Genomic DNA, 26,258 nt, shown 5'->3' with positions numbered 1-26,258 from the left:
GATGTCAAGGAAATAAATAACTATCTAACTTTTAGAAGACATCCGAAGGCAGCCTGTTTAGGGAAGTTTTTAATGTCTGATGTTTTATTGAATTTTTTATATTTTGTTGGAAGCTGCCCAGAGTGGCTGGGAAAACCCAGCCAGATGGGTGGGGTTAAAATAATAATAGTAGTTGTTGTTGTTGTTATATTGAACCTCGCAACTGGACGACTACAATGGGGGTTTCCCTTGTGGCTGGTCCAGAAGCTGTGGCCAGGTTATTGAGAGGAGAAATTGGACATGCACATATTACACCTTTACTGGGGGAATAGCACTGGTTGCTGTTACTTTGTCCTGAAGAATCGGTGTCAGAACCAGGCCTGAAACACCCAAAACAGGGATGCGGAACCAGCTGCGCCCCTTATTTAACTAACATCACTAACGAAGCTTATAGATGGGCTTTTTCTAGAGCCCGCTTTGAGACAATGCCCTCAGCAGTGCTGTACGGCAAATTCACGCGGGTACCAATGCATGCACATCTCTGCCCTTGTATGTCTAATAAGGTAGAATCTGTCACACACATCCTTCTATTTTGCAAATTTTATAGTGAAGAACGAGTTCAATTTATTTTGCCGCTTTTATCAAAATTTATACCCCTACAACATTATTTGGAATCCTCCCCCGAAATTTTACGAAAATACCTTCTGGAAGATTCCTCAAGCTCAATATCATATGAGGTGGCCAAATTTTGCACTTTAGTAATCGGGAAGCGTAAATCTCCTCTGCTGAATGGCACAATGCGAAGTTCCCTTGTGTAATCCTTTTTTTTTTTCCTGATGCCATTGTTGAATTCTTTTTGTCTGATCTTGTGGTGTTTAGTGTTACTGGCTTTTGCCGCAATAAAACTTGGAAACTTGGAACCAGCTGCCTTCCAGAACTTGCTGGACTCCAACTCCCTTCAATTCCTGGTCACTGGCTACAGTGGCTGCGGCAGAAGGGAGCTGGAGACCCAACAGCATTTGGAAGAGCAGGTTCCCTTCCTCTGGGCTCAACTGTTCAGACAGTAACACTTACCTAGCAAGTTGGCCTTCCTGTCAGCTTCCTGCTCGACTTCCATGGTGGGTTCCACCTTCACTATGTGTAATGGTACCTGCTTTGACTTGGGGAGATTAACAGCCACATCGTTTAAAGGCTTGGGTCCCTGAAAACAGTAAGAGGAGAATGCTATCACCATCAGATAGAATCGCAGAATTATAGAGTTGGAAGGGACCTCCTCCTGTAGTCCAATGCAGGAATCTCCGCTAAAGCATCAATGATAGATGGCCACCCAACATCTGCTTAAAAACCTCCAAGGAAGGAGTCTCTGCAAGCTGATAAAAAACATAGACCACGTGAAATTCAAAGGTTGCCAGTCATAGAACTCCCAATACGCTAAGTCTACTGCTGTCTCTCATGCCAACAGAAGGAGGCTATTTGATCCTGCAGAGGCATCTGTCAACAGAACAAGGAAGGCAATCTTTTGCTGATTCTCCTCATCCCACCACCCCACTCAGCAGCTCCCTCCCATACTGTTCCAAAGGGCACACCAACCCTCTCGAACTGATTTTGGGGGTGGCATGCGGGGGACTGCAGGGAGGGAAGGCATGTCACAAGCCCCACTATGCATTAGAGGTGCTATTAGACAGGTCCTTTTGTCAGGGACTGGGCAGAGGAGGAATGATGGAGACCACCTTCCCAGCCTGACCCTTCCAGAGAAGAAGACAGTTCAGAATTACCTCAGGGGTTTGAGGGAGGTCACAGCTCAGAGGAAGATAAGGGGAAAAGTTGGGGAATAATGGGAGACGCAGAGGAGGCAGAGCTGGCTGACACATTATCACTAGAAAGCATTCCAGACCCACCATCTCCCAGAACCCAGCAAGCCTTAAAAGTAGCAGAGCAAAGGGCTCAGAAGAAACGGCCCTTAGCGCTACCTGTAAAAGAGATGAGGAAGAGGGAGAAAAAGGGGAAGGAAAGTCACTCAGGACAACACCAACAGGCTGCATTCCCAAGCCTCTCTTTGTAAATATTGAATAAAAGCAGATGGTAAGGACTTTCCCTTGTCTTATCCATTCCTGGCAACCTGCCGTGGGGGTTGGTTCCTCTGACTCCTGGCACCAAAACCGCAGAGCCTCCCTACCAGGGAACTTAGCCACACTTTATCTCTTGTAGAAGCAGCCACTTAAGGCACATCTAAGAACATAAGAAGAGTCCTATCTCCCTCCCCGCCCCCGCCCCCCGTGAATTCTAGCGATTCAGAATACACACGGCCTCTGACAATAGCGGTATCACAGCTAGCACCAGAATCTGAGGCCCACCAGTGTGGGAAGAGAGCTTCTGTGCTCATAACCTGCTTGTGGGATTCCCAGAAGTATCTGCAGGGCCACTGTGAGCACAAAAGCCAGAGGCCTGTAATAAAATTCAGGACTTTGGCCTGATTCAAGAGGGGTCTTATGAGGGAGTCCACCAGAGAACATTTGACCAAGAGCCCTCTCAAACCAGGAGACAGCCCTGATCATGCCCAACACTGCGTACCTGGTGAGGTTCCTCAGCCTCCTGGTAGCAGAATTGGATGATGGCGCCCTTGTCCACAATCTCTTCCTTCACTTTCACAAGAGAATAGAGGTTTCCTGAGGCTTCTTGGGCTTGACGGAGGCTTGCTTCCTTTCCTTCAGTCCCATGGGTGTCATCAGCTACTGCAACAAGGGAGCCCGGGAATGGCTTCCTATTCTCCCTTGAACGGGGGGCCAGTGGAGACTCCATTGTCTTCAAATATGCTTCCCACCGAACATCCCAGTTCCGTAAACGCTCCCTCTCCAGATCTTGCTTAATATGCCGAAGAAGCAGCTGAGTCACAAATTCCCCTCTGGTCCCAGCTGTCAGGAAATGAGACTCTTTGCCTTCTGACTTCAAGCTCTTTCAAGATTCTGGCCCTGCAGGGTCCTGGTCCTTCATTTTTATTTCTTGCTCTACCTCCAGCTCTGGAAAGGGCAAAGCACAAGAAAACCAAACAGCCCCATGTATTAATCAGTGCATCAGTATACAACTGGGGCCATAACTCAGTGATGGAGTAGAGGCCTTGCATGCAAAAGATCGCTGCTAGGAATATCACCTGTCTGAAACCCTGGGGAGTAGCTGCCACTCAGTGTAGACAATAATGAACAAGATAGACCAATGGTCTGACTTGGTCTAAGGCAGCTTCCATCTCCTCATTCCTCCCTAAAGTGCCCAGGGCAGCAAAAAGCAAAATGGGAAAACATTATACAGTAATTAAAAATAAAATAACAGACTGAAATCATTTAACAATAATTAAAAACACCTAGAAACATTTAAAAGCAGTCCAATGTCCTTCTAGCTAATAATTTCAAGGCTGCCAGGAACACTATATTTCAGTCTTCAAATGCCTCCTCAAAGTTAACAGTGAGGGAGACAAGTGTGCCTCACTAGGGAGAGAATTCCTCAAATGTGGAGTTGCCACTGAGAATGCGTTCTCACAGGTTGTGAAGAAATCCTGTGCGTTTGAACTTTGTTTTAATGGGTAATGTGTCAGGTATTCTGTCAGCTGTGTTATAATGTACATTGCAATGTGTTTGACAGGGGAAGTCTTCTTTCTGGTCAGGTAAAAGCTGGTTTAATTGTAACTGACACTGGCATTCCTTAACTGACAGCTGAATTTGAATTCTCAGGATGCAAATGAAGGATAGAATGCATGCATACTCTGATTGGTGGTTGCAGCTTTAGAATTCTCAGTTAGATAACATGATTGGCTGGGGTTAGATCAAAGGGGCCAGAAAAGAGTATATATATGTGGCTGGAAGCTGGTCAGAGTTAGTTAGTTAGTTAGTTAGTTGGTGCTGGCAGAGAATGGCCAGAAGAAGACAGATGAGGAAGAGAAGGAAGGAAGGCTGAGAGGAAGGCAGAGCTGCTGAAGACTTGCTGGGCGGGGGGATACCTGAGGCAGTTTAGGATGCTAGGATCTAACATCTGGTATGGGAGCCAAGGGAGATTCCCAGACAGGATAGCAAAAACAGACTTGTGCATCAATAGGTGAGTAGAGAGTTGAAACAGGGGCTTCCACAAAAGCCCTCACTTATACTGTTAGTGAGGTTTAACTGACAAGGAGTAAAGATAAGGGCAATCTGGCAAAATAATTTTAGGAGGGTAACTGCTTCCTCAAAGCTGTCTTGCTCTCGTGTAAAATAAGCTGTTGGCATTTCATGTGACAGCAACAAAGAGCATGGTCGAAATCAAAGTAACCACATAATAAACCTATCTTTGTTAAACATAGTAACTCTATTTGGTTGGCTTCTTACCATACCTACATCCCACAGTTACCAGGGTTATTGGTAAGTTAAGGAGGTAAAAGATGTAAGTGCTATTAAATGGTGACAGCAGTAAGGGTTTAGGAAAACCATTGGAGTGGAAGTTGGACTTGGTTAATAATAACTTATGAGATACCACTACCCCCCTTCCCGCCACACACGTCATCCCCAACGAGGCTGCACCTTTAGCAGGGACCCCCCATGCCTGTGGGAATGGTGCATTCAAAATACTATGCAAAGGGTTAATGCTGTAGAATCTTGTGATGTCATACCTCTGAGGCAGTTTTTTCTGTTGTCAACTGTTGAGGGAGACTTAACTCTTAGAGCATCAAGTACACTCTGTTATGCTGTTTATTGTCTGCCTCAGATAACTATTAGTCAGTCTCGAATACAAATTCATATGTTTCAGTAACATAGGTATCACCTGCCTGCCTTGTACATTCAATCTGACAAGAGCGAGTACACCAGGTAAAAGTCATATGCTATTTTTAAACTATGCCTTTCATAATTATTTTTGTTGTTGTATTTCTAGGAGGGAAAAGAGAACTATTAAAAAGGGTCAAACATCCTGGGGAAAACTTTCTCACAACTGTGTAAAGTATAATTGCCACAATGGCAACCATAGAGTGTAGGAGTGCAAATATCCAGAGTGTGTGGATCAGATGGGATTACTATGAGGAATTATAAAATATGCATCAAGCCATTGTGGAAGCATGGCGTTGACTGGGTTCGATTCATTGACAATAATTTCTGATCAAATCCCACAACCCTCTGCATCTCTGGTCATTTCCTCTGCTGCCCATTTCTCTTGCTTGACAAGTCACATACACAGCCCAGTTGCTTCGCCAGGCATGCATCCTGGGCCATAAAGATAGTGGGCAAGTTTCTTTGATGTAGCCTTTCTGATATGTTAATCTTAGGGCCAGGAAACAGATTTTCACATGAAGGTGATAATGATCACTGTCCTCTCAGCCATTCTTCTTATCGTGTATGTTGCTTGTTTATCACCTCAAGGGTTGCCAAATGCACTGTGGGGTTTGTTGAAATGCTCAGAGGAAATCTGATTGGTTCTTACGAACACGGTGCAAAAAGTTCTTTTGTGAATAAAACGACCTGGGCCGGAGGGTGGACAGGAATTATTATTATACGTACCCTTCCCAGAGTCTTGCTGGTTCAAGCCTCTGTGTGTATTCTTATTAATCAGAGTTCAATCCGGATTGGGAACACCTCAATAGAGCACCTGCACCCCTCATCCCTGGTGAGATTCTTCCCTTTGCTGCCTATGAGAGTCAAGACACAAGAAGAACCCCGCAGGATCGTCTAGCCCAGAATCCCGTTTCTCCTACAGTGGCCAACTTGGCCCTCAAGAAGCGCAGTGAATCCAGAAGGTTGGCAGTTCGAGCCCACCTAGGGATGGCTGTGGGCAGGATTCCTGCACTGCAGGGGGGGAGGGGTCGGACTAGATGACCCTCGGGGTTCCCCTTCCAGCTCTTCTGGTGCATAGATAGCCACACCACTACTAGCAGCCTTGTACTCCGTGACCTCCCCTTTTCCAACCCGTTTTCGATTTGTGACCCATGGCCACATCTCGCCGTGGTACTGAATGCCAGTCTGAAAAGGTCCTTCCCTTCGCCCGTCCGGAACAAGGCTGCATCCATCCTGACCTCTTCCCGACCCCAAATCTCTGAACTGCGTCCTCTTCTCCCCTCTCCCTTTTTCTGCACAGCCCTAGGCGGAATGAGCGACACGGAGGACGCTCTCCTGGGAACAGCTGCAATGAAAACCCTGGATGGGGAGTCTCTCTTTTCCCCCAAGCTTGCTCAATTTCTCCTGCCCCTGAACCCCGATCTCTCATTCTCCCCCGTTTCAACTCACCTGCTGTTTGCAGCCTTTGCATTGCCGGCCCTTCTAGGAATTGAAACGCCGCGCACAGTCGACCCATCGCCCCAAGGAAGCAAAACCCAACAGTCTCCGCTCTACTTGCCATAAGTCCCACCTTCTACCGGCTCTCCCCTCCATGGGCCTTTCTAGGCTCCAACAGCTCTGTGTGATTAACTCTTTCAGCGTTTACAACAGACCCCCCCCCCCCCCACAATGCACTTTAACTACGCGGTCCTCAGGAAACAGTGTCTCTCCTCTGTGGTTAGCGATGAGACAATGCAAGCCTAGTCCTCTTTACTCGGGAGTAAGGCCACTATGAGGATGCGGGTGGCGCTGTGGGTTAAACCACAGAGCCTAGGACTTTGCTGATCAGAAGGTCGCAGTTCGAATCCCTGCACGGTGCTCGGTCCCAGCTCCTGCCAACATAGCAGTTCGAAAGCAGTCAAAGTGCAAGTAGATAAATAGGTACCGCTCCAGCGTGAAGGTAAACGGTGTTTCTGTGCGCTGCTCTGGTTTGCCAGAAGCCGCTTAGTCATGCTGGCCACGACGGCTCCCTCGGCTAATAAAGCGAGATGAGCGCCGCAACCCCAGAGTCAGCCACGACTGGACCTAATGGTCAGGGGTCCCTTTACCTTTAAGGCCACTATGGGTGGCCACCCATTGGGGATTGTTTACTTCCTGCGTTATGCGGGACTGGACCAGATGGCCTTTGGGACATCTTCCTAATCTACAGTTCTCTGATGTTGTTCACCTACAGAGGTTGATCTGATGGGGGGTGCAGAGTGCATTACTCCTTCACACAGCACATTAAACAATGAACTTTGGTCCTGGAAGATGTAATGAAGGCTACCAACTTGGATAGCTTTAAAGGAGGATTGGACAAATTCATGGAGGGAGGAGGAGGCTATAAGCAGCTAACGGGCCAAGAGGGCTGTGTTCCACCACCACAGTATATGAGGCAGTGTGCATTTGAATCCATTTCTGCACACTGTTGGGAGGGGAGTGTACTTTTTGTGCTCAGTGTTTTTTTTCTTTTTAAGACACATACAACAAAAACCGTAATAACACAATTTGACAATTCATTTTTGAATACACTGATATACCTATGACTACACCTTTTTAAACAATATTTCCCCACCTCTCTCCCCTCCCCCTACGTCCTGCCACAATCCGCCTTGTCGCTTAAATATTCCTTCCAGATTTCTTCATATTTATCCATTCTTATTTTGCGTCAACATGCAATTCGTTCGTATGTAGCTAATCTGTCCATATTATCAATCCATGTGCTCAATGGAATCTTTTTGCGGCTCTTCCAATTCATCAAAACAAGTTTTTTTGCTTCTAATATAGTACGGTACATCCATTTTTTTTGACCCCTTGAAATCTCCCACGTTTCCGGAATATAATTTAGAATTCAATTCAATTCCCCTAAATAACAAATTTTTTTTATTACTCTTGCTATAAATATCCTCACCTCGCACCAAAGTGATCTTATCATCGGGCAGTTAATTATCGTAGTACATATGATTAAAGATCGCATTTTTACTCCCACATCTCCAGCAGTTGTCTGCACTTGTTATTTTCTTCTGGTATAGTTTTGCTGGAGTCCAGTGGACTCTGAATATTATTTTCTGTTGAATAAGTCTTAGTCTTAGATCCACAGAATCTATTTCTGTTGATTTTATACTTGACTCCCATATATAATTTGTTATCTATAACCCTAACTCTTCACTCCATTTTTGTCTATCATATTCTAAATCATATTTCTTCCTGTTGAGTAGGGTTTTATATAGTGCAAGTGTAGAGTTTTTTGTTTTTGTTGCAGAGATTAAATCTTGTAGCAGCATAGGTGTTTCCGATGCTGCTATAGCGTCAGGGCCAAACTGCCTTTCCAACATATGTTTCAATTGGATGTATTGCCATTGTGTTTTACTGGTTAATCCATACTTTACTTGCAAAGTCTTATATTCCAAAAATTTGTAATTTTCATCAATTAATTGAGTCAATGTCAAAATACCTTTTTTCATCCAATTTTGCCAAATCATTACTTGATTTCCAATTTTTAATTTTGGGTTGGCCCATATTGTTAATTTCTCATGCTGATAGGGGTCATCCTTATTATTTTTATTTATATTCATCCCAATTTTTATACGTGCTGGAGGAAATGGGGGCGTGGCAGGCTGGGAGTGTTGCAAGCGTGGATTTATGTACTTCCCTGTTTTTATATGTAATTTCTCATTGTACAGTATCTGTTTTTATAATTGCCTTTTCTGTCACTGTAACCTGCCCTAGGACCTTACGGCAAAGGGCATGTAAGAAAGCTGACTTCTAGGTGAATAGACGCATAGATCTTCCTTCCCTCTTCCCTCCGCAAAAATCTTTTAGAAAAATTCTTCCTCCTCCTCCTCCTCATTATTATTATTATTATATTTATTTATTTATTTATCACTAACAGGAACTCAAGGCAGTTTATGGATAAAATAGAAACAGCTAAATAGAAGCAGCTAAAAAGGGGGGGGGGCACAATGTTTAAAAAGCAATTAAACATTTAATGAGATATATATGTATATAATGATCTCTCTCTCTTTCACTCACCTAAGCGGGCAGCAGCCCTGTCTATCTCCCATGGATCCCACTTGTATCATTTGTAAGGATACCAGATACAAATGGGCCCATGGAGGGAGAGGTGATAGAGGATGTAGTTCTGTGGTTAGACCACCAAGGTACCAGGTTCATTTCCCAGCATCTGCCAAGTAGGGTGGAGAGCCCCATCAGAAACTTTGAAGAGCCACTACCAGTCAGAATAGAAAGACAAAATACTGCATTTTACAGTGTTGTGTTCTGTGTTCAAAATAAATATTGAATCATTGTGGCACCTGTGAGTGCCACAGCACTCTCAGATCCCACTGTATCACTGCTGCCAATGCTTCCTGCCTGTCTCAGTTTTTAAATTACTATCTTTATTATTATTGAGAAATATTGCCCTTTTGGCATTTTCTCTTTTGTTTTGTTCTCCCTTCCTCTCTATGTGTGACATTTTTTTTGTATCCAGGTTTTGGAGTGTTTGAAGGGTGGTGGTGCCTGAGCATCTCCAGTTTTCTTTTAGGACATAGGTATTTTGTGCTGCCGTAGCAGTTCCTTGTGATTTCCAAATGCGCCTCTGGGCCCCCCAAAAAACATCTCAAATATTTTGCTGTGCCTGTCACATGTATGACTATCTTGCTTCTTAAACAGAAGTAATGGGTGTGTCTGAGGTGTAGCGAGTTCCTGACTCTCCAGGAACATGTTTGTTGCCTCGAGGCAACAACTCTTAGCCGGAAAAGCTAAGAGAGGCTGAGAGGTTGGTATATAAGGCCTTCTGGGATGTTATAGCTGTGTCCCACTCTCATGATTATAGCTCCCCACTGTCAGGGAGAATGAGCATCTCAGAGAAGAGTGGTGCTCTCAGGAATTTCACATACACACCCATGGGGTCGGAACTGGTGGTGACAGACCACAAATGAGACCTAGTAAAAAGCTTGATGAAGTTGTTGATCCTGTGTGTGGTGCCCGTGAGAAAGGCAAATTCCATGCTAAGGTTCACTAGGAAAGGGATTGGAAATGAACTCCAGGTATCATAATGCCGTTATGCAAATCAATGATGGGACCACATTTGGAATCCTGTGTACAGTTCTAGTTGGCTCACCTCAAAAAGGATATTGTAGAGTTGGAAAAGCTTCAGAAAAGGGCCACCAAAATAACTGAGGGGGATGGAGGGAGCCCCACTTCCCATGAAGAAAGGTTGGGACTTTTTAGTTTAGAGAGCAGGTGAGAAAGAGGCAACATGAAGTTTAAAAATGATGCATGGCATGGAGAAGGTGAATAGTGAAAAGTTTCTGCCTTGTAACACTAGAACTTGAACCTCAAGATTGGAAGATTCAGGACAGATAAGAGAAAGTACATATTCACATGGCGCATAGTTAACCTATGGAACTCCCTCCCACAGGAGTTTGGATTTGGATTTGATATCCCGCTTTATCACTACCCGAAGGAGTCTCAAAACAGCTAACATTCTCCTTTCCCTTCCTCTCCCACTACAAACACTCTGTGAGGTGAGTGGGGCTGAGAGGCTTCAGAGAAGTGTGACTGGCCCAAGGTCACCCAGCAGCTGCATGTGGAGGAGCGGGGAAGCGAACCCGGTTCACCAGATTACGAATCTACCGCTCCTAACCACTACACCACACTGGCTCTCTTTGGAGGAGGCAGTGATGGCCACTGTCCTAAATGGTTTTAAAAGAAGATTAGACAAATTCATGGAGGAGAGGGATCCTTAGGGCTGTTAGCTATTATGGCTATGCGCTGTCTCCACAGTTGGAAAAAGTAATTCTTCTGAACACCAGTTGGGGGAAACCACAGGAGAGTGCTCTTCTTCTCAAATCCTGCTTGCTGGTTTCCCACAGGCGTCTTGTCAGCCACTTTGAGGGCAGGATGCTGAACTAGATGGCCCACTGGCCTGATCCTGCAGGCATTTCATATGTTCTTATTTTTTACTTTGGATTTAATAACAGGGGCCAGGTGACAATGAGCATTTGTCCTGATTTGCTTCATTAATGTCTTCCTGTTAATGATTCAATCATCCCACACTTTTCAACACCTTTCCTCTTCACTTTCCTAACTCACCAAAGTCTCTTTCTTAAAATTTAAAGACATGGGTTTCCTGTTCTCGGGCACCAGAGTGCTTAAATCTACTCTCATTGTGCAAACCTAAATTTACTGTAGGCGGTTGGATCCCTCCCCCAAAAGAGTGACACACTGGATGCATCTGGGTCAACAGCTGTGTTATCTTTGCAACGTAAATGAGCAATGTCTTCCATCTGCACCCTCCCTCTCTGTATCCTCCGTCTAGGCAAGCAAGAGTCATGGTCAGAGTTCAAGGACACATGAAAACAAGAAAAGTCTTGAAGAGCCACTCTGCTGGGGTTGTCCAACCCCTGGTAACAAGAAGGGTTAGCGTTATGAAGGTTTCCCCCCTTCAGTAGAAGAGTGCTTGGGTATTCCACAGTGTTATCACAACTGATCTTACACACTCCATCCATTTCCACATCCAGAATGGTCCTGATTCCCAAATCTCTTGCCCATTTCCCCCGCCCACCAATACACTTCTTTACACCAAGCTACTGTCTGGATGTTTTCAAGCACTCTGAATTCTACCTCAGGAAACAATATCCTAAGCAATTTGGGACCGAAAAGAATTGCTGTCAACAAGAAAAGGAGGTACGTGTGTGTGTGTGTGTGTGTGTGTATATACATACATATATATGTGCTTTCGTAGATTTTCACGGGTACAGGAATGCAGGTTTTGGTGTCCTCGGGTGTCTTCCCGTGTAAAAGTTGGGGTGTCTAGGCGACGTTTCGACGAGGTCTCACTCGTCATCTTCAGGCTGGTGCTTTCGGCTTCTTGTTACTGGAACAGAGCAGGATCTCAGTGTTTGAGTTCCTATAAATACTGTTGAGGAGGTGTGGTGTATAGCCTCCAATGTTCTGGGCAGAGAGGAGGTTCCCAGGCTAGTGTGCCTTTTCTTCTTTTGTTCCTTAATTACTTGAGGGATATCTTGAGTGATTTCTTGAGTGATTTCCTGAATCCCACTTAGGTGGGTCATTAGGTGTGGATTAGTTGCTAAAGCATTCGTGTCTTGAACTCTTGAACTTTGTGAAGAGTTTTTCTGAGAAGAAAACAACCAACTTCCCTTCCTTGACGTCCTAATCTACAAAAAACCTGATGGCTCCCTAGGACACACTATCTACCGGAAAAAAACACACACCAACCGCTACTTACATGCACAATCACACCACCACCCTGCACAAATAAACTCCGTAGCCAAGACTCTCATCTCCAGAACCAAACGCCTGGCTGACGAAGACCACTTGACAACTGAGTTACAGAATCTCTCAAATGTGTTAATTGCCAATGGATACCAGCATAACAGGGTTACGAAGCTAATCCAAAAAGAAACACCCCCCAAAAACCAAGACACAGAAGAAAACAATGGCATAGCCCTCCTTCCTTATATCAAGGGCACTACAGATAAAATTAGCAAAATCCTCCATAAACACAATATCAAAACAGCCTTTTGCACCAACCAAAAAATAGCCAATATCCTCAGAAACCCCAAGGATAAAATTCAGTTGGAAAACCAAGGGGTCTATGAAATACCCTGCAAAGTCTGCCCAGCCACGTACATTGGACAAACAAACAGACGAATAAATGCACGGATCGCAGAACACAAGAATGCCGTCAAAAAAGAAGAAAAAACTTCCTCTCTTTTCCAACACATGAAAGAAACAGGACACGAAATTAATTTTGCAGATTCCAAATTGCTCTTTAACATGGAACATCACCACAAGAGAATAATCATGGAAGCCATCGAGATAGAGAAACACCCTCACAACATGAACAAGCGTGACGACACATCCCGCTTGCCAGACATCTGGAAATTAGCCCTCCCCACAAAATCTGACACCAGATCCAGAGGCACACAGAACGCCATCACCAATCAACCACACCAGACCCAAACCCAGACCCTCTCCACAGATAAATTACAGACACCATCCAGTAGCCAAACCAGGGTGGCACCTCCGGATGCTGCACCCCCCTGCAATCCCTACACAGATCTGGCTGGCACAGGCCACAAAACCACAGCTCGCCCCTATACACGAAGCCAAGCCAGAGCACAACCAAGTGCAGGACAGCCATCTTCTCAGAAAAACTCTTCACAAAGTTCAAGAGTTCAAGACACGAATGCTTTAGCAACTAATCCACACCTAATGACCCACCTAAGTGGGATTCAGGAAATCACTCAAGAAATCACTCAAGATATCCCTCAAGTAATTAAGGAACAAAAGAAGAAAAGGCACACTAGCCTGGGAACCTCCTCTCTGCCCAGAACATTGGAGGCTATACACCACACCTCCTCAACAGTATTTATAGGAACTCAAACACTGAGATCCTGCTCTGTTCCAGTAACAAGAAGCCGAAAGCACCAGCCTGAAGATGACGAGTGAGACCTCGTCGAAACGTCGCCTAGACACCCCAACTTTTACACGGGAAGACACCCGAGGACACCAAAAACATACATATATATATATATATATATATATATATGGGTATACAGTACAGTAGTGGAATTTTCCCACCATTCTTATTAAAATATGTTGTATCAAGAACATTTCTAGACTAGGACTTGGAACAGAATTTTAAGAGCTGGGGGTGAAGCGACTGACAATTACTACCAGTTTTACAATTCTACTACCGTTTCCAGCAACTGAACCAGACTCTTTGGAAATTACACCATTGGGAGATATGGATGAGAAACTCCAGGTTAGCCAGGGCAAAGGATGTATTCCTTTCTCCAGCACAGATTCTCTGACTTCTAATAACACACAACCCAGGGCTGAAGATGCTCCACCAATGAGGGTTCCCCACTTCTTCCCCACTTTCCTTTAGATCCTCCCCCCCCACAAAAAAAAAATCACATTTATTGACATTCAGCCAGGAAGACTTTCTGCGATTTCCACAGCTGGAGCCTTTAGTACAACAACCAATCTGTGTGGATTCTTTCATGTCCTAAGACAGAAGACGTAGCACTCAGGCTGCACATTTGTAAGTTTTCACCTTTGTGTGGATTCTCTCATGCTTAATAAGATTTGACCGCCAGCTGAAACACTTCCCACAGTGGGAGCATTTATATGGCTTCTCCCCTGTGTGGATTTGCTGGTGCTGGAGGAGATCGGAGCCCCGGCCAAAACATTTCCCACACTCAGAGCATTTATATGGCTTCCCTCTTTTGAGGATTCTCTGATGTCGTAGAAGGTCAGAGCGGTGCCCAAAGCTCTTCCCACAGTCGGAGCATTTGTACGGTTTCTCCCCTGTGTGGGTGCGCTCGTGTGCCAGGAGACCCGAGCTCTGGCTGAAGCTCTTCCCACACTCTGCGCACGTGTATGGTTTCTCCCCCGTGTGGGTTCTCAAATGTCTAACGAGAGCTGTGCGTTCGCAAAAGCTTTTCCCGCACTCGGTGCACCGGTACGGCTTCTCTCCAGTATGGGTCCTCTCATGGGCCAAAAGGCCCGAGCTCTGGCTGAAACTCTTCCCACACTCTGTGCATTTGTACGGCTTCTCTCCCGTGTGGGTCCTCTCGTGCGCCGAAAGGCCTGACCTCCGGTGAAAGTTCTTCCCGCAGTCCGGGCAGGTGAAGGGTTTCTCACCGGTGTGGGACCTCTCATGAGCCACGAGGGCTGAGCTCTGGCTGAAGCATTTCCCGCACTCCCCACATTTGTATGGCTTCTCCCCTGTGTGGATCCTCTCATGCGTGACTAGGTGGGACTTCCGGCTGAAGCTCTTGCCGCACTCTGCGCAGTCGTAGGGCTTCTCCCCTGTGTGGGTTCTCTCGTGTGCAATGAGGTGGGACTTCCGGCTGAAACTTTTGCCACACTCTGGGCAGCCATACGGTTTCTCTCCAGTGTGAAGTCTCCGGTGCCTGTACAAGCTCGAGCTCTGCTTGAAGGTTTTCCCACAGTCCATGCACATCTTCAACCCCCCATAGTTGTAGATCCTTGCCCGGATCCTGGGCTCTTTCAGATCCCAGGGGCCCTGGTCATAAGGCGGAATAGGGATGTCCTTCTGTTTCTTATGGCCCTCTGAGCCCTGGCGGCTTCCAGATGTTTCTCCTGTCTCAAGGATGCCCCAATTGTCTCCTCCAAGAGAAGCGCTGTCTGCCTCAGAATCTTCCTGCACAAGGTTGTCGTCCTCCTCAATCTCACTCACCTTTCCATCACCTGCTGAGAGAAGCAGAAAACCTTGAAATGATGAATCCAATCCTTGAGCTTTATGGTGTTGCAGCTAATGAAACCTTCAGGCATGGAATTAAATAAATCCTTACCGAGTGAAACCGTGTCCTCATCTTCCTGCTTTAAGCTCTGCTCCTGCTCAGTGTCTGAGGGAGGCAGCTCAGTATCAGAAAGGTCTGTGGCCAATGCCTGCAGTTAAACATTAATAAACATGAGTCAGAAAGGAGCAGAAAGGCTTAGAAACAGAATGTGTGTTTTTTTTAAAGGCAACTTTTTACATGAATAATCGTGACCCCAAATGATACACTTCTCCCATCTAATGCTATCACAGTATGAATCAAAATACAAAACTGAAAAGTGTGATAGGTCATATTTTTCAGTGGGGACAAACATGGCTGCTGCATAAGGAACCTCCAGCTTCAGGGGCAGTATACCAGTTTCCGAATCCTGCAGCTTCAAAGCAACAAAATTGTGGTGTCTGGTTGACGAAACAGGATGCTGTACTGAGTAGAACTTTTCTCTGATCCAGCAGGGCTATTCTCATTTAGAAACAGAAGGGTTTTAGTCAAATTTTAGATATTAATCCCTCTGTTCCAGCTGTTTCCAATATTTTGGAACTGAGATCTCCAAGGCACATTATGACATCTGCTGATACCCCACTGGCTCCTACCAAGGCCCACTGCCCCTCTTCATTTTAAAATTTTACTTTCTAAGAATTGAGAGTTGGGGGGGGGGATTTTGTTGTTGGGGGGGATATGTTTTTAGGGGGTCCTTGCTTGCATTTTGGACTTTCCTTGGAGGAATAGCTTTGGGCTCTCTTGTGGGGGACATAGCTAAGGGCACTATCATGATGATTGTTCTTGCCAGACCAATCTGATTTATTTTTTGATGTAATTACATAGTTGGTGGATCAGGGAAATACTGTGGACATAGTGTATCTTGATTTCAGTAAGGCTTCTGACAAAGTCCCCCATGATATTCTTGTGAAGAAGCTAGTAAAATGTAGGTTGAATGAGGTAACTGTTAGGTGGAATTGTAGCTGGTTAGTCAACCGAACTGAACCCAAAGAGTACTCATTAATGGTTCCTTCTCATCCTGGAAAAAAAGTGAGAAGTGGGTTGCCGTAGGGTTCTGTCCTGGGCCCATTGTTGTTCAATGTCTTTATAAATGACTTGGATGAAGGAATTGAGGGGATACTCATCAAATTTGCAGATGACACCAAACTGGAAGGGGTAGCTAATGCTGCAGAAGACAGAATCAGAATTCAAAATGACCATAACAGATTGGAGAACTGGGCGCAAGCTAAGAAATGAATTTCAATAGGGACAAATGTAAAGTTCTACACAATACACCTAGAGGGGGAAGGGTAAATCTGTGAAGTGATTACCTAGCCCGAGTGTGTAGTTGTTAAAATACCCAAGATAAGCCGCAAAGCCAAAACAAGGAGAAAGAGAGCTCAAAATCTGTTCTGGTAGAGGGTTTAGGCTCATGGTCAGAGGAAGTAAAGCTTGAAGGGTTAGAGAGAAAACCCATAGCAGAACTTTGGGACCAGAGTCTTGAGAGAAGCCTAGCCAGAAGGAACAGTACTGAGAGAATTTTTTTCTTATTTTGTTAATTTACTGATAATTGTCACTCACACAATATGCCACCCAAAAAGATAAGAAACCCTGTGAGGGAAACAACTTATGAAAGTTCTGAAGGAGAGGAGAATGGAAATCCTCAGAGGGAAGAGCAGAGTTTAGAAAATGTAACTAATATTCAACCTGAGGCAGGAGATCCAAAATTCTCTGAAGACTTTGAAAAGTGGTAGTTATAACAAGAATATAAATTGGAATTAGAAGGAATTAAAGCTGAGAGCGAAAGAATTAGGGCTGAACAGGAGAGTGAAAGAATGCAATTTCAGCTGGAGAGGAGGAAACTGGAATTAGCAGCTATGGAGAATCAAAATAATAGTAATAAATTTTCCTGAGTTTAAGGGAAAAGATAGCCCTGAGGCTTTTATTATATCATTTGAAAGAGCTTGTCAAGATTTTCAAGTGAAGGATGAAGATAAGATGAAGATACTTAGAGCCAGGATAAGTGGGGCATTAGTTGAAATTTATGCTCAAATGACAGAGGACCAATCCAAAAATTTTGATATGTTTAAGCAACTAATATAAACCAAGTTTGGGATTACCTCAGAACAACTGAGAAAGAAATTTAGAAGTGTGACAAAAGTGAGGGAGGAGACATACGCTCAGCTTGGGGCTAAAATCTCAAACTAAGTGGTTAGAACAGGAGAGGGCAGACTCTGTTCCAAAAATCAAAGAAGTGTTTGCTCTGGAACAATTTTATGAACCGATAAACAGCCAATTAAAATATCTTATAAAGGAAAGACACCTTCAATCGCTTTAAGAAGCCGCTAACTTAGCTGACCAAATAAGTGAAATAAGGGACCATAGGTTTGATGAACCAAGTTTTGGCGGGGAAGTGTGGGGGACTAATAGAAATAAATTCCAACAGGCAAAGGGAAACCCATCTTCAGAGAAAGACAAGGGAAATAGGCCATTGTCAAAAGGGCAAAATGACAAGGCCCAAGCAAACACCAGTCTCACTGAGGAGAAAGGGTGGGAAACAAATTATACAAATCCCAAAGAACTGAAATGCTGGGGATGTGGAAAATTTGGCCACAAAAGTTTTAATTGTAGAGCTGGAGGGGAAAAGTCTGTCAATATTAGCCCTCCGAAAAAAACCTATTGTATCAAAGCAGCTGAGGAGAGCCAAGCTAGTCAGGATAGGCTGAAGCCTGCTGAAGTTGTGGAGGCTAAAGCGGCACATTGCTACACTATTCAACAAGACAATCTTCTTTTGAAAAATGCTGGGGAAAATATTTGGATTGAAGGGAGGAGATTTCTAGGGTTAAAAGATACAAGTTCGCAAGTCACTATTGTCCACCCAGAGATAATCTGTCCCACCAAAATAATTCCAGGAAAAGTTATGCAATTAAAAGGAATTTCGAAACACCCTGAGGTATTACCAGTTGCAGAAATCCATGTTAAGTTCCAAGATTGGTCAAGGAAGTGGCAGGTTGCTATTTCTGCAGATTCCTACTGCTGTGCTGATTGGATGGGATCTCTTAGAGCATGTACAGAGTTCTTTTGTAGTTACTCGCTCAAAGGGGGGTAAACAGTCACCCGATGCTGAGGGGAATGCTACTGTTGCCAAAGGAGACAGAGCTGAGGAACAGATCTCTGAGGGGAGAAATGAAGCCCTGCTGGTTCCTTTTATAAAAAACCAAAAACATAGTTTTGCCCAAGAACAGAAAGAAGATGCTGATTTAGTTAATTGTTTTGAGGCAGCCAAATCTGACGTGCCTTTAACCCCTGAAAGTCCTGAGCAATTCTGCCTAAGCAATGGACTGTTATATAGAGGTCCTTGACTTGCACTCATTATGGTCTTAGGGCAGTCACACACAATCCCAGTTTCAATACAGTACAGTGAAAGTTTGGGGCAGGCATGCTTCTTCGTTTCCAGTCGGTGCATGTCCTGTAGCTTCCTGCTGAACCCCTGTAAGTTTTTATACCACATATGTTCCAGTGTGGGTTTCTGGGTCCCACTTTTTACAGTGCAAGAGTCCCGCTCCACACAGCAATAATGCGGTAACATTGTGGAAGGATCGCAGAACAGTTTATAAAGCAGAACGATGGATGAATCCATCACTAATACACCATTTTTGCATCAATGGGCACACCCACACTACAGATTTCAAGCGCTTTTACAATCAATCCTCTCTCCAAAGGAACTCTGGAAATTGTAGTTCTGTGAGGGGGATCAGAGGGGTTTCTCCTAACAATTCTCAACACCCTTATAACAATACAGTGATTTATGACTTATATATCGCCCATCCAACTGGGTTACCCCTGCTTTAACAAACTACAATTCCCAGGGTTTAGGGGAAACCCTGACAATTAGAGTAGTATAAAAGTGCTATAAATATATAGTGTGCGTAAGTCCAATGACATATTACAGAATACCCTTGCCCCCTTCCCCACCAAAAAAATCCACACCAATCTTGGTGGGACCCTTATAGAATTCTGCCCCCCCCCACACACCCTGACACTTCAGAAACAGCAATGTAGGTGTGAGACAAGAAGAAGAAGAAGGAGTTTGGATTTGATATCCCGCCTTTCACTCCCTTTAAGGAGTCTCAAAGCGGCTAACATTCTCCTTTCCCTTCCTCCCCCACAACAAACACTCTGTGAGGTGAGTGGGGCTGAGAGACTTCAAAGAAGTGTGTCTGGCCCAAGGTCACCCAGCAGCTGCATGTGGAGGAGCGGAGACGCGAACCCGGCTCCCCAGATTACAAGACTACCGCTCTCAACCACTACACCACACTGGTGAATTCCTTCCCTCTCACCTGCACGCTCCATCTTCCATTCTCCTGTTGCCTCAGTAGGAAATCCTCTGCCAGGGCCACGACCTGAGCACAGATCTCTGGCCCTCGATCCTGAACCCAGTTCTCCATTTCACAGAAAAATCGCTGCGGTGTCACTCAAAAGTGTTCTGAAACAAGCAGGTGAAATTGTTTCTTTTATTTCCAGAGTGCCCTTTGTCAAAAACTGACGGGGGCGGCGTCATACAAAAGCGCAAATGAAATGCAAGCGATATATAAATACAATGGCAAAGACATATTTACAATCATTTAGTAGTGTCTTCATGGGATCTTAGGTTTTATAGTACCTGCTGTGTGCCACCTTAATATTTTATATGTGTGGACTGTCTACAAACATTTAAACAAATAAATACATATGTATAGATCAGGGCCTGGGTAGCTATGGCCCTCCAGATGTTGCCAGACTACAACTCCCATCATCCTTGGCTTTGTTTGCTGGGGCTAATCTGGGGGAAGGCCCCAAGCTCTCCACCCTCCGTCACTGTAAGATATTAAGCCCTGCAAAATAAATAGGTCACGCTATATGCAAGGATGCTAAATCCATAAAGATCTCTCTCTCTCTGGATGCAGAATTCATTGTTGAATTTATGATGAAGCCAAATACCAACTAGGGATGGCACCCCAGAGCTACTTCTACTAAGAGCTAGCCTGTTAATTTCGGGGAGAATAATGCAGTTGGGTAGAAAAACCCTTTTGTTTCAGAGCTGGGGATCTAGTCCCCTTCTGCCTCCTTGGTTTGCATTCTGGTGGGTGGCAGGCAGGCAGGAGGGGAAGGAGATGCGGGGTGTTGTTGGCGGTTTCCCCTTTCGTGCTGCCTTCTCCTGTGTCATTTCAAATGCCTCCTTTGCAGGGAGAGCTGCTCCTTTCCCCCAACCGCCCCTTTCCTCCTCTACCTCCATCAACGCACCTCTTTCTCTTTCCCTGCACCAGCCAGCCGCCGCCTTGGTGATGCAACCGCCTTTTCAAGAAATCTCTGCAGTCCAAATTGCCCAGAGCCTAGCAATATTTAAATATATGTATATATATTTTTTTAAAAATCCACCAAGGGGTAGGAAGCACCACAAACCACCCAGTTTACTATCAGCTACAGGAAATGGCCATGGGCAGCTTCCTTCTCAGCTGTCCAAGCCTCTCTGTGCAAATGCAGCTCTGTTGATTTAACCCTTGGGGTCTCATTCTCGGGGAAAGAAGGGACAAACGGCTTCAGGCCTCCATTGGGGAGGAAAGGGGAGGGGGTCTTTGCAGACACACCCCCCGATCTTTTGAACGGTTGCTGCTGCTGTGGTCCTTTTGGCTGCAGGCAGGAGTTAGACGGGTGCAGCTTCTCTTTTTCTCCCCCCCCCCAACGCCTTTCTTTTTTTAAAAAAGTTTTGTGTATTGCACTGCAACACACAGAGAGATGTATTCATTCAGACAGTAAATACTTGGGCCAATTCAGAAGACTGCAAATATCACAAGGTCAGGGGGAACATAATTCCTTTGAAGAGAGGACATACAATCGCCTTGCAAAAAAGTAGAGGTTTTTACCAAGATGCTACCAGTTTAGCACAAGAAATCCACGTCGTTACATTTAAGAGACTTTGGGGAGTTAGGAAAATGAAGGGGAAAGGCAGTGAAAATTATGGGATGACTGAATCATTAACAGGAAGACATTGACGAAGCAAATCAGGATGGATGTTCAATAAACAGTTCCATCCAGAGTTGTCTCAAGTTATTTATTTCAAAGTCAGAAATAAGAACATAAGAGCCTGCGGGATCAGGGCAGTGGCTCACCTAGTTCAGCATTTTGCCCTCACAGTGGCTGACAAGATGCCTGTGGGAAACTCACCAGCAGGATTTGAGCAGAAGAGCCCTCCCCCCTGCTGCAGCTTCCATCAACTGGAGTTCAGAAGAATTACTGCTTTTAACTGTGGAGGCAGAGCACAACCATCATAGCTAACACCCATAGGGAGCCCTCTCCTCCGTGAATATGTCTAATCCTCTTTTTAAACCAGTGCTTTTTGTCTGGGCAGGACGCATATCCCTAAACATTTTGTGAATCTAAGTTTGGCCTCATTGAGGGGTAGTATTTCAATATGAGTGGGAAAATGAGAGTACCCCTAAACACTTTTTTAGGGGGGAAAGCACTGTTTAAAACTATTTAGGATAGTGTTCCTCACTGCCTCCTGTGGGAGTGAGTTCCAAAGATTAACAATGCACCATATGAATTTCTTCTTCTTTTTGCCTGCCTGCTCCTTCCCACCTACCCCCGCAATGCACATGCATCTAAATTTCTACTTTCTCTTACCTGTCCTAAAACTTCCAACCTTGAGCTTAATTGGAAGTCTTCAAGTTCTAGTGTTACAAGGGAGAAACTTTTCTCTATTCGCTTTCTCTGTGCCATGCATAATTTTTACACTTCTATCATGTTGCCTCTTTCTGACCTGTTCTCTAAACTAAAAAATTCCCAATGTTTCTTCATGGGAAGGGGAGCTCACTTCATCCCCTCAATCATTTGACGGCCCTTTTCTGAAGCATTTCCAACTCTACAATATCCTTTTTGGGGTGAGCCAGCCAGAACTGTACACAAGATTCCAAATGTGGTCCCATCATCGATTTGTATCATGGCATTATGATACCTGGAGTTCATTTGCATTCCCTTTCCTACTGAACCCTAGCACGGAAATAACTTTTTCATGGCCGCCGCACACTAGGTCAATGTCTTTCTTCATTAAAACTATTTACTATGACTCCAAGGTCTCATTCCTGGTCTGTCATCCCATGAGAGTATATGTGAAATTCAGATTTATTTATTTTTGCCTCAACATGCTATCTAGGCGATGGGGAACATCCCCAACCTTTGCACCAAGTGGGCAATTCACTTTGCTATCTCTATGCCCATCAGACACCCAACTATCTATGTTCTTAATGACTGACTCGCCCATTACAAGGGTCCTTCTACACACACACACACCCAAGAAGCGTCTTCAGCAGGGGAGGGTGGCCATTCATCCCCCCCCCCCATAGGATCCTTCTAAGGGAATCATAGAATGATAAGAGTTGGAAGGGACCATGAGGACCAACTAGTCCACCTCACCCCCCAAATGTTTCCCTCTTCCTCAGAACAACACTCTCTTCTACCAGGAGTGGAAAACCTTTGGTGCTTCATATGCAGTCAGACTGGGGAGGGTGAATTTCCCACGGGCCCAGGCATAAAGGTTTGGGAAATAATGTACAAGGAATTGAAAAGGATATTCAAAATAACTTTTGTAAAACAAACCAGAAGCTTTTCTTTTGGTAATTATAAGGACAGAACTACCTAAACAGTACACAATCATATTCATGTATGCTACCACAGCAGCAACAATGTTACTTGCCCCAAAATGGAAAGAAGTATGACCGGCAGAATCCGAGACCAGGGAGAAGAGTCGATGGAAGAAGATTGGAAAAAATTTAAAGTATATTTACAGAAATACTGCAAAATTAATGAATGTTAGAAGTATATTGGAATGAAGCTATATGGTTTTAGCAGAAGAGTTATTAAGAATTATATGAATATTAAGTGTTAATGTGTTAAAGTGGAAAATTTAAAGTTAAATTGTGTTAGGATAAATTATAGAATAAAAATTGAAGAGGAGGGAAAGGATTTGTTGAACCAGATAATTTGAACTAGAATACAAAAAAGGGAGGTGCAAGGAAGTCGAGGAAATAAGCTAATGAAAGATTTAGATACAAAATTTGGATGTGTGTTTTTGTTTTTTGTATGTTGTATTGTTGTATTGTTTTTTCTCTTTTTTATTGTTGATGTATTGTTTGTTGAATTCATGTATTGTTTTTCTTCATTGTTTTTCTTTTTATAATTATAAAATATCTAATAAATTTTATTAAAAACAAAAACACAAAAATGGAAAGAAGTAGTCCCAGCGAAAGAAGAATGGATACAAAAACTTATGGAATATGCAGAAATGGCGAAACTTACCGGAAGAATCACAAATCAAGATCAACAGACTTTTTATAAAAGAATGGAAATGGTTTATTGAACATTTACAGATAAATTGCAATCAGATAAAAACATTAGCAGGATTATTGTAATACCTGCAGTTTCATAAGAGTATATATTTAAAGAAGATGAGTAAATGAGCAAATTAAATGAATTTGGATATGCAGAAGATACTAAAAAATAAATTTAAGGAACTGCAGAAAGGGGGGGGAAGGAAGTCAAACTTCGAAATGTTAAATCAATGGTAATGTAAAACCAATGAAATGTACAAACTTGAAAAGTATAAATAAAAACTAAAAAAAGGCTTGCAGGGCTACTCTGCCTTAATATATTCCCGCCCCCTCCAATGGAAGAGGGCTTTGGGAAATGGGGTTCTTCAGAGTGTTATCAGAGGGAGACATTTACAGCTGATCTTAAACACTTGACCTACTCTCACGTCTACAATGGCCCCGATTCCAAAATCTCTCGTCCACTTCCCCCTTCCTCCACAGACTTTTTCATACGGAGCAACCATTTGGATGTTTTTAAGCACTCTGAATTCCACCTCAGGAAACAATATCCTAAGAGAATTGGGACCGAAAAGGATTGCGGCCTATGAGAAAAGGAGGTATACAATCATGGGAAAAAGAAAGTACACCCCCTTTGAATTATGTGGCTTTACATATGAGGACATAATAAAAAACATATGTTCCTTAGCAGGTCTTAAAATCAGGTAAATACAACCTCAGGTGTACAACAGCACATAATACGCCGCATAGTGTTTTATTTAACAGAAATAAAGCCAAGATGTAGAAGCCATGTGTGAAAAACTAAGTACACCTTTGATTCAACAGCTTGTAAAACCACCTTTATCAGCAATAACATGAAGTACCGTATTTTTCGCCCTATAGGACACACTTTTCCCCCTCCAAAAACGAAGGGGAAATGTGTGTGCGTCCTATGGGGCGAATGCAGGCTTTCGCTGAAGCCTGGAGAGTGAGAGGGGTCGGTGCGCACCGACCCCTCTCGCTCTCCAGGCTTCAGGAAGCTATCCGCAAGCCTGGGGAGCCCGCGGGAGTTCCCGCAGGGCTCCCTAGGCTTGCGGATAGCAGCCTGCTGCCCGAAGCCGGGGAAGCCCGGTGGGAAGTCGCGCCGGGCTCCCACGGCTTGCGGAGAGCTGCCTGCATCCCAAAGCCCGGGGCGCGCTGAGCAGCACGCCCCGGGCTTCAGGCAGATATCCACAAGCCTGGGGAGACCGACGCGACTTCCCGGCTTGCGGATAGCGGCCTGTTCTGGGGGCTGGGGAAGCTCAGGCTTCCCCAGCCCCACGCCTGGGGGGGGAAAAATAATTTTATTTCTCTTTATTTCCCCCCCAAAAAACTAGGTGCGCCCTATGTGCCGGTGCACCCTATGGGGCGAAAAATACGGTAATTCTTTTCTGTAGGACTTTATCCATCTCTCTCATTGTTGTGGAGGAATTTTGGCCCATTCTTCTTCACAACCGTTGCTTCAGCTCATTGAGGTTTGCTGGCATTTGTTTATGAACAGCTCTCTTAAGGTCCCACCACAGCATTTCAATTGGGTCGAGGTCTGGACTTTGAGTGGGCCATTGCAACACCTTGATTATTTTCTTTTTCAGCCATTCTGTTGAAGATTTACTGGCGTGCTTGGGATAATTGTCCTGTTGCACGACCCAGTTTCGACCAAGCTTTAGCTGTCAGGTAGATGGCCTCACATTTGATTCTAAGATACTTTGGAGTTCGTGGTCGACTCCATGCCTGCAAGGTTCCCAGGTCCTGTGGCTGCCAAGCCCAAATCACCACCCCTCCACCACCACGCCTGACAGTTTGTATGCTGTTTGTGCTGATATGCTGTGTTTGGTTTTCGTCAAACATGGCACTGTGCATTATGGCCAAACATCTCCACTTTGGTCTCGTGTGTCCAAAGGACGTTGTTCCAGAAGTCTGGTGATTTGTTCAGATGCAACTTTGCAATCCTAAGCTGTTCTGTTTAGAGGGAAGAGGCTTTCTCCTGACAACCCTTCCCAGCATATTCAGTCTTTTTTCTGATTGTAATGTCATGAACTTTAACATTTAACATGCTAACTGAGGCCTGTAGAGCCCAAGATGTAACTCTTGGGTTTTTTGCAATTTCTCTGAGCATTGCACGGTCTGACCTTGGGGTGAATTTGCTGGGACGTCCACTCCTGGGAAGGTTGGCAACTGTCTGGAATGTTTTCCACTTCTGAATAATCTTTCTGATTGTAGAATGATGGACTTTAAATTGTTTGGAGATGGCCTTATAACCCTTCCCAGTTTCGTGGGCAGCAACAATTGCTTCTCTAAGAGCATTGCTGTTGTCTTTCCTCCTTGGCATTGCGGTAAAACACAAATGTGTGCATTCACTGTTTTCCCCGCACTTGGTGCACAGATATGGCTTCTCTCCCGTATGGGTCCCCTCATGGGCCAAAAGACTCGAGCTCTGGCTCAAACTCTTCCCACACTCTGTGCATTTGTACGGCTTCTCTCCCGTGTGCACCCTCTCATGCGGGTTACTGCGATAGAAAATGCAATTATAAATACACATTACCCATTACAACGACAAATTACATACAAAAACAGGGGAGCATAAAACCACGCTTGCAACACTCCCAGTCTGCCACGCCCCCATTTCCTCCAGAAATGGGACAATCCTGCTAAAATAACTGTTACGGGAACGTGCAAACAGCACTTCTTGACTCAATGCACACCAGCAAAGATGTTGTCACAGCGCAGCGTTGCACCAGCGGCCGGCGACCGCCTTCTCCCTTTCGCATCTCCGCAGGGTG

At 44.6% G+C, this 26,258-nt stretch overlaps 2 protein-coding genes and 1 long non-coding RNA gene across 6 annotated transcripts in view; 1 reads left to right on the top strand and 2 right to left on the bottom strand.

Moving 5' to 3' along the window:
- Positions 1-6,463, bottom strand: part of LOC310670933 (uncharacterized protein) — an 8,501-nt gene extending 2,038 nt beyond the window's left edge. Inside the window, exons 1-3 of one of the 2 annotated variants that reach the window (XM_083426808.1) lie at positions 6,213-6,463; positions 2,551-2,994; positions 1,054-1,180 (exon numbers count right to left, since the gene is read on the bottom strand). In XM_083426808.1, the coding sequence (XP_083282934.1) occupies positions 1,054-1,180; positions 2,551-2,778 (355 nt within the window). In that variant the 5' untranslated portion in view covers positions 2,779-2,994; positions 6,213-6,463. Of the gene's footprint in view, positions 1-1,053; positions 1,181-2,550; positions 2,997-3,593; positions 3,693-6,212 lie in introns of those variants that run through there. The other variant, XM_083426809.1, reaches the window with a different exon arrangement.
- On the top strand, positions 3,936-13,484 carry LOC310671046. The gene is made up of 5 exons (XR_014507711.1): positions 3,936-4,062; positions 4,747-4,805; positions 8,511-8,550; positions 11,104-11,495; positions 13,375-13,484. It is a non-coding gene; the product is annotated as an uncharacterized lncRNA (long non-coding RNA).
- LOC310670615 (uncharacterized protein) lies at positions 13,433-26,258 on the bottom strand. 3 transcript variants are annotated; one of them, XM_083426209.1, is made up of 4 exons: positions 20,381-20,555; positions 19,438-19,583; positions 15,134-15,230; positions 13,433-15,032 (listed from the first exon to the last, which is right to left on the bottom strand). In XM_083426209.1, the coding sequence occupies exons 2-4, from the start codon at positions 19,543-19,545 to the stop codon at positions 13,843-13,845; spliced, it is 1,395 nt and encodes a 464-aa protein (XP_083282335.1). In that variant the 5' UTR covers positions 19,546-19,583; positions 20,381-20,555; the 3' UTR covers positions 13,433-13,842. The 3 variants fall into 3 exon arrangements, with proteins under 3 accessions (XP_083282335.1, XP_083282336.1, XP_083282337.1); XM_083426210.1 differs by having other exon boundaries at positions 13,433-15,029; XM_083426211.1 differs by lacking the exons at positions 19,438-19,583; positions 20,381-20,555 and adding an exon at positions 26,181-26,258.

This window comes from Podarcis tiliguerta, assembly GCF_965153285.1.
Source record: "Podarcis tiliguerta genome assembly, chromosome: 2".
Taxonomy (NCBI): Eukaryota; Metazoa; Chordata; class Lepidosauria; order Squamata; family Lacertidae; genus Podarcis; species Podarcis tiliguerta.
This window is presented reverse-complemented; position numbering and strand designations above follow the sequence as displayed.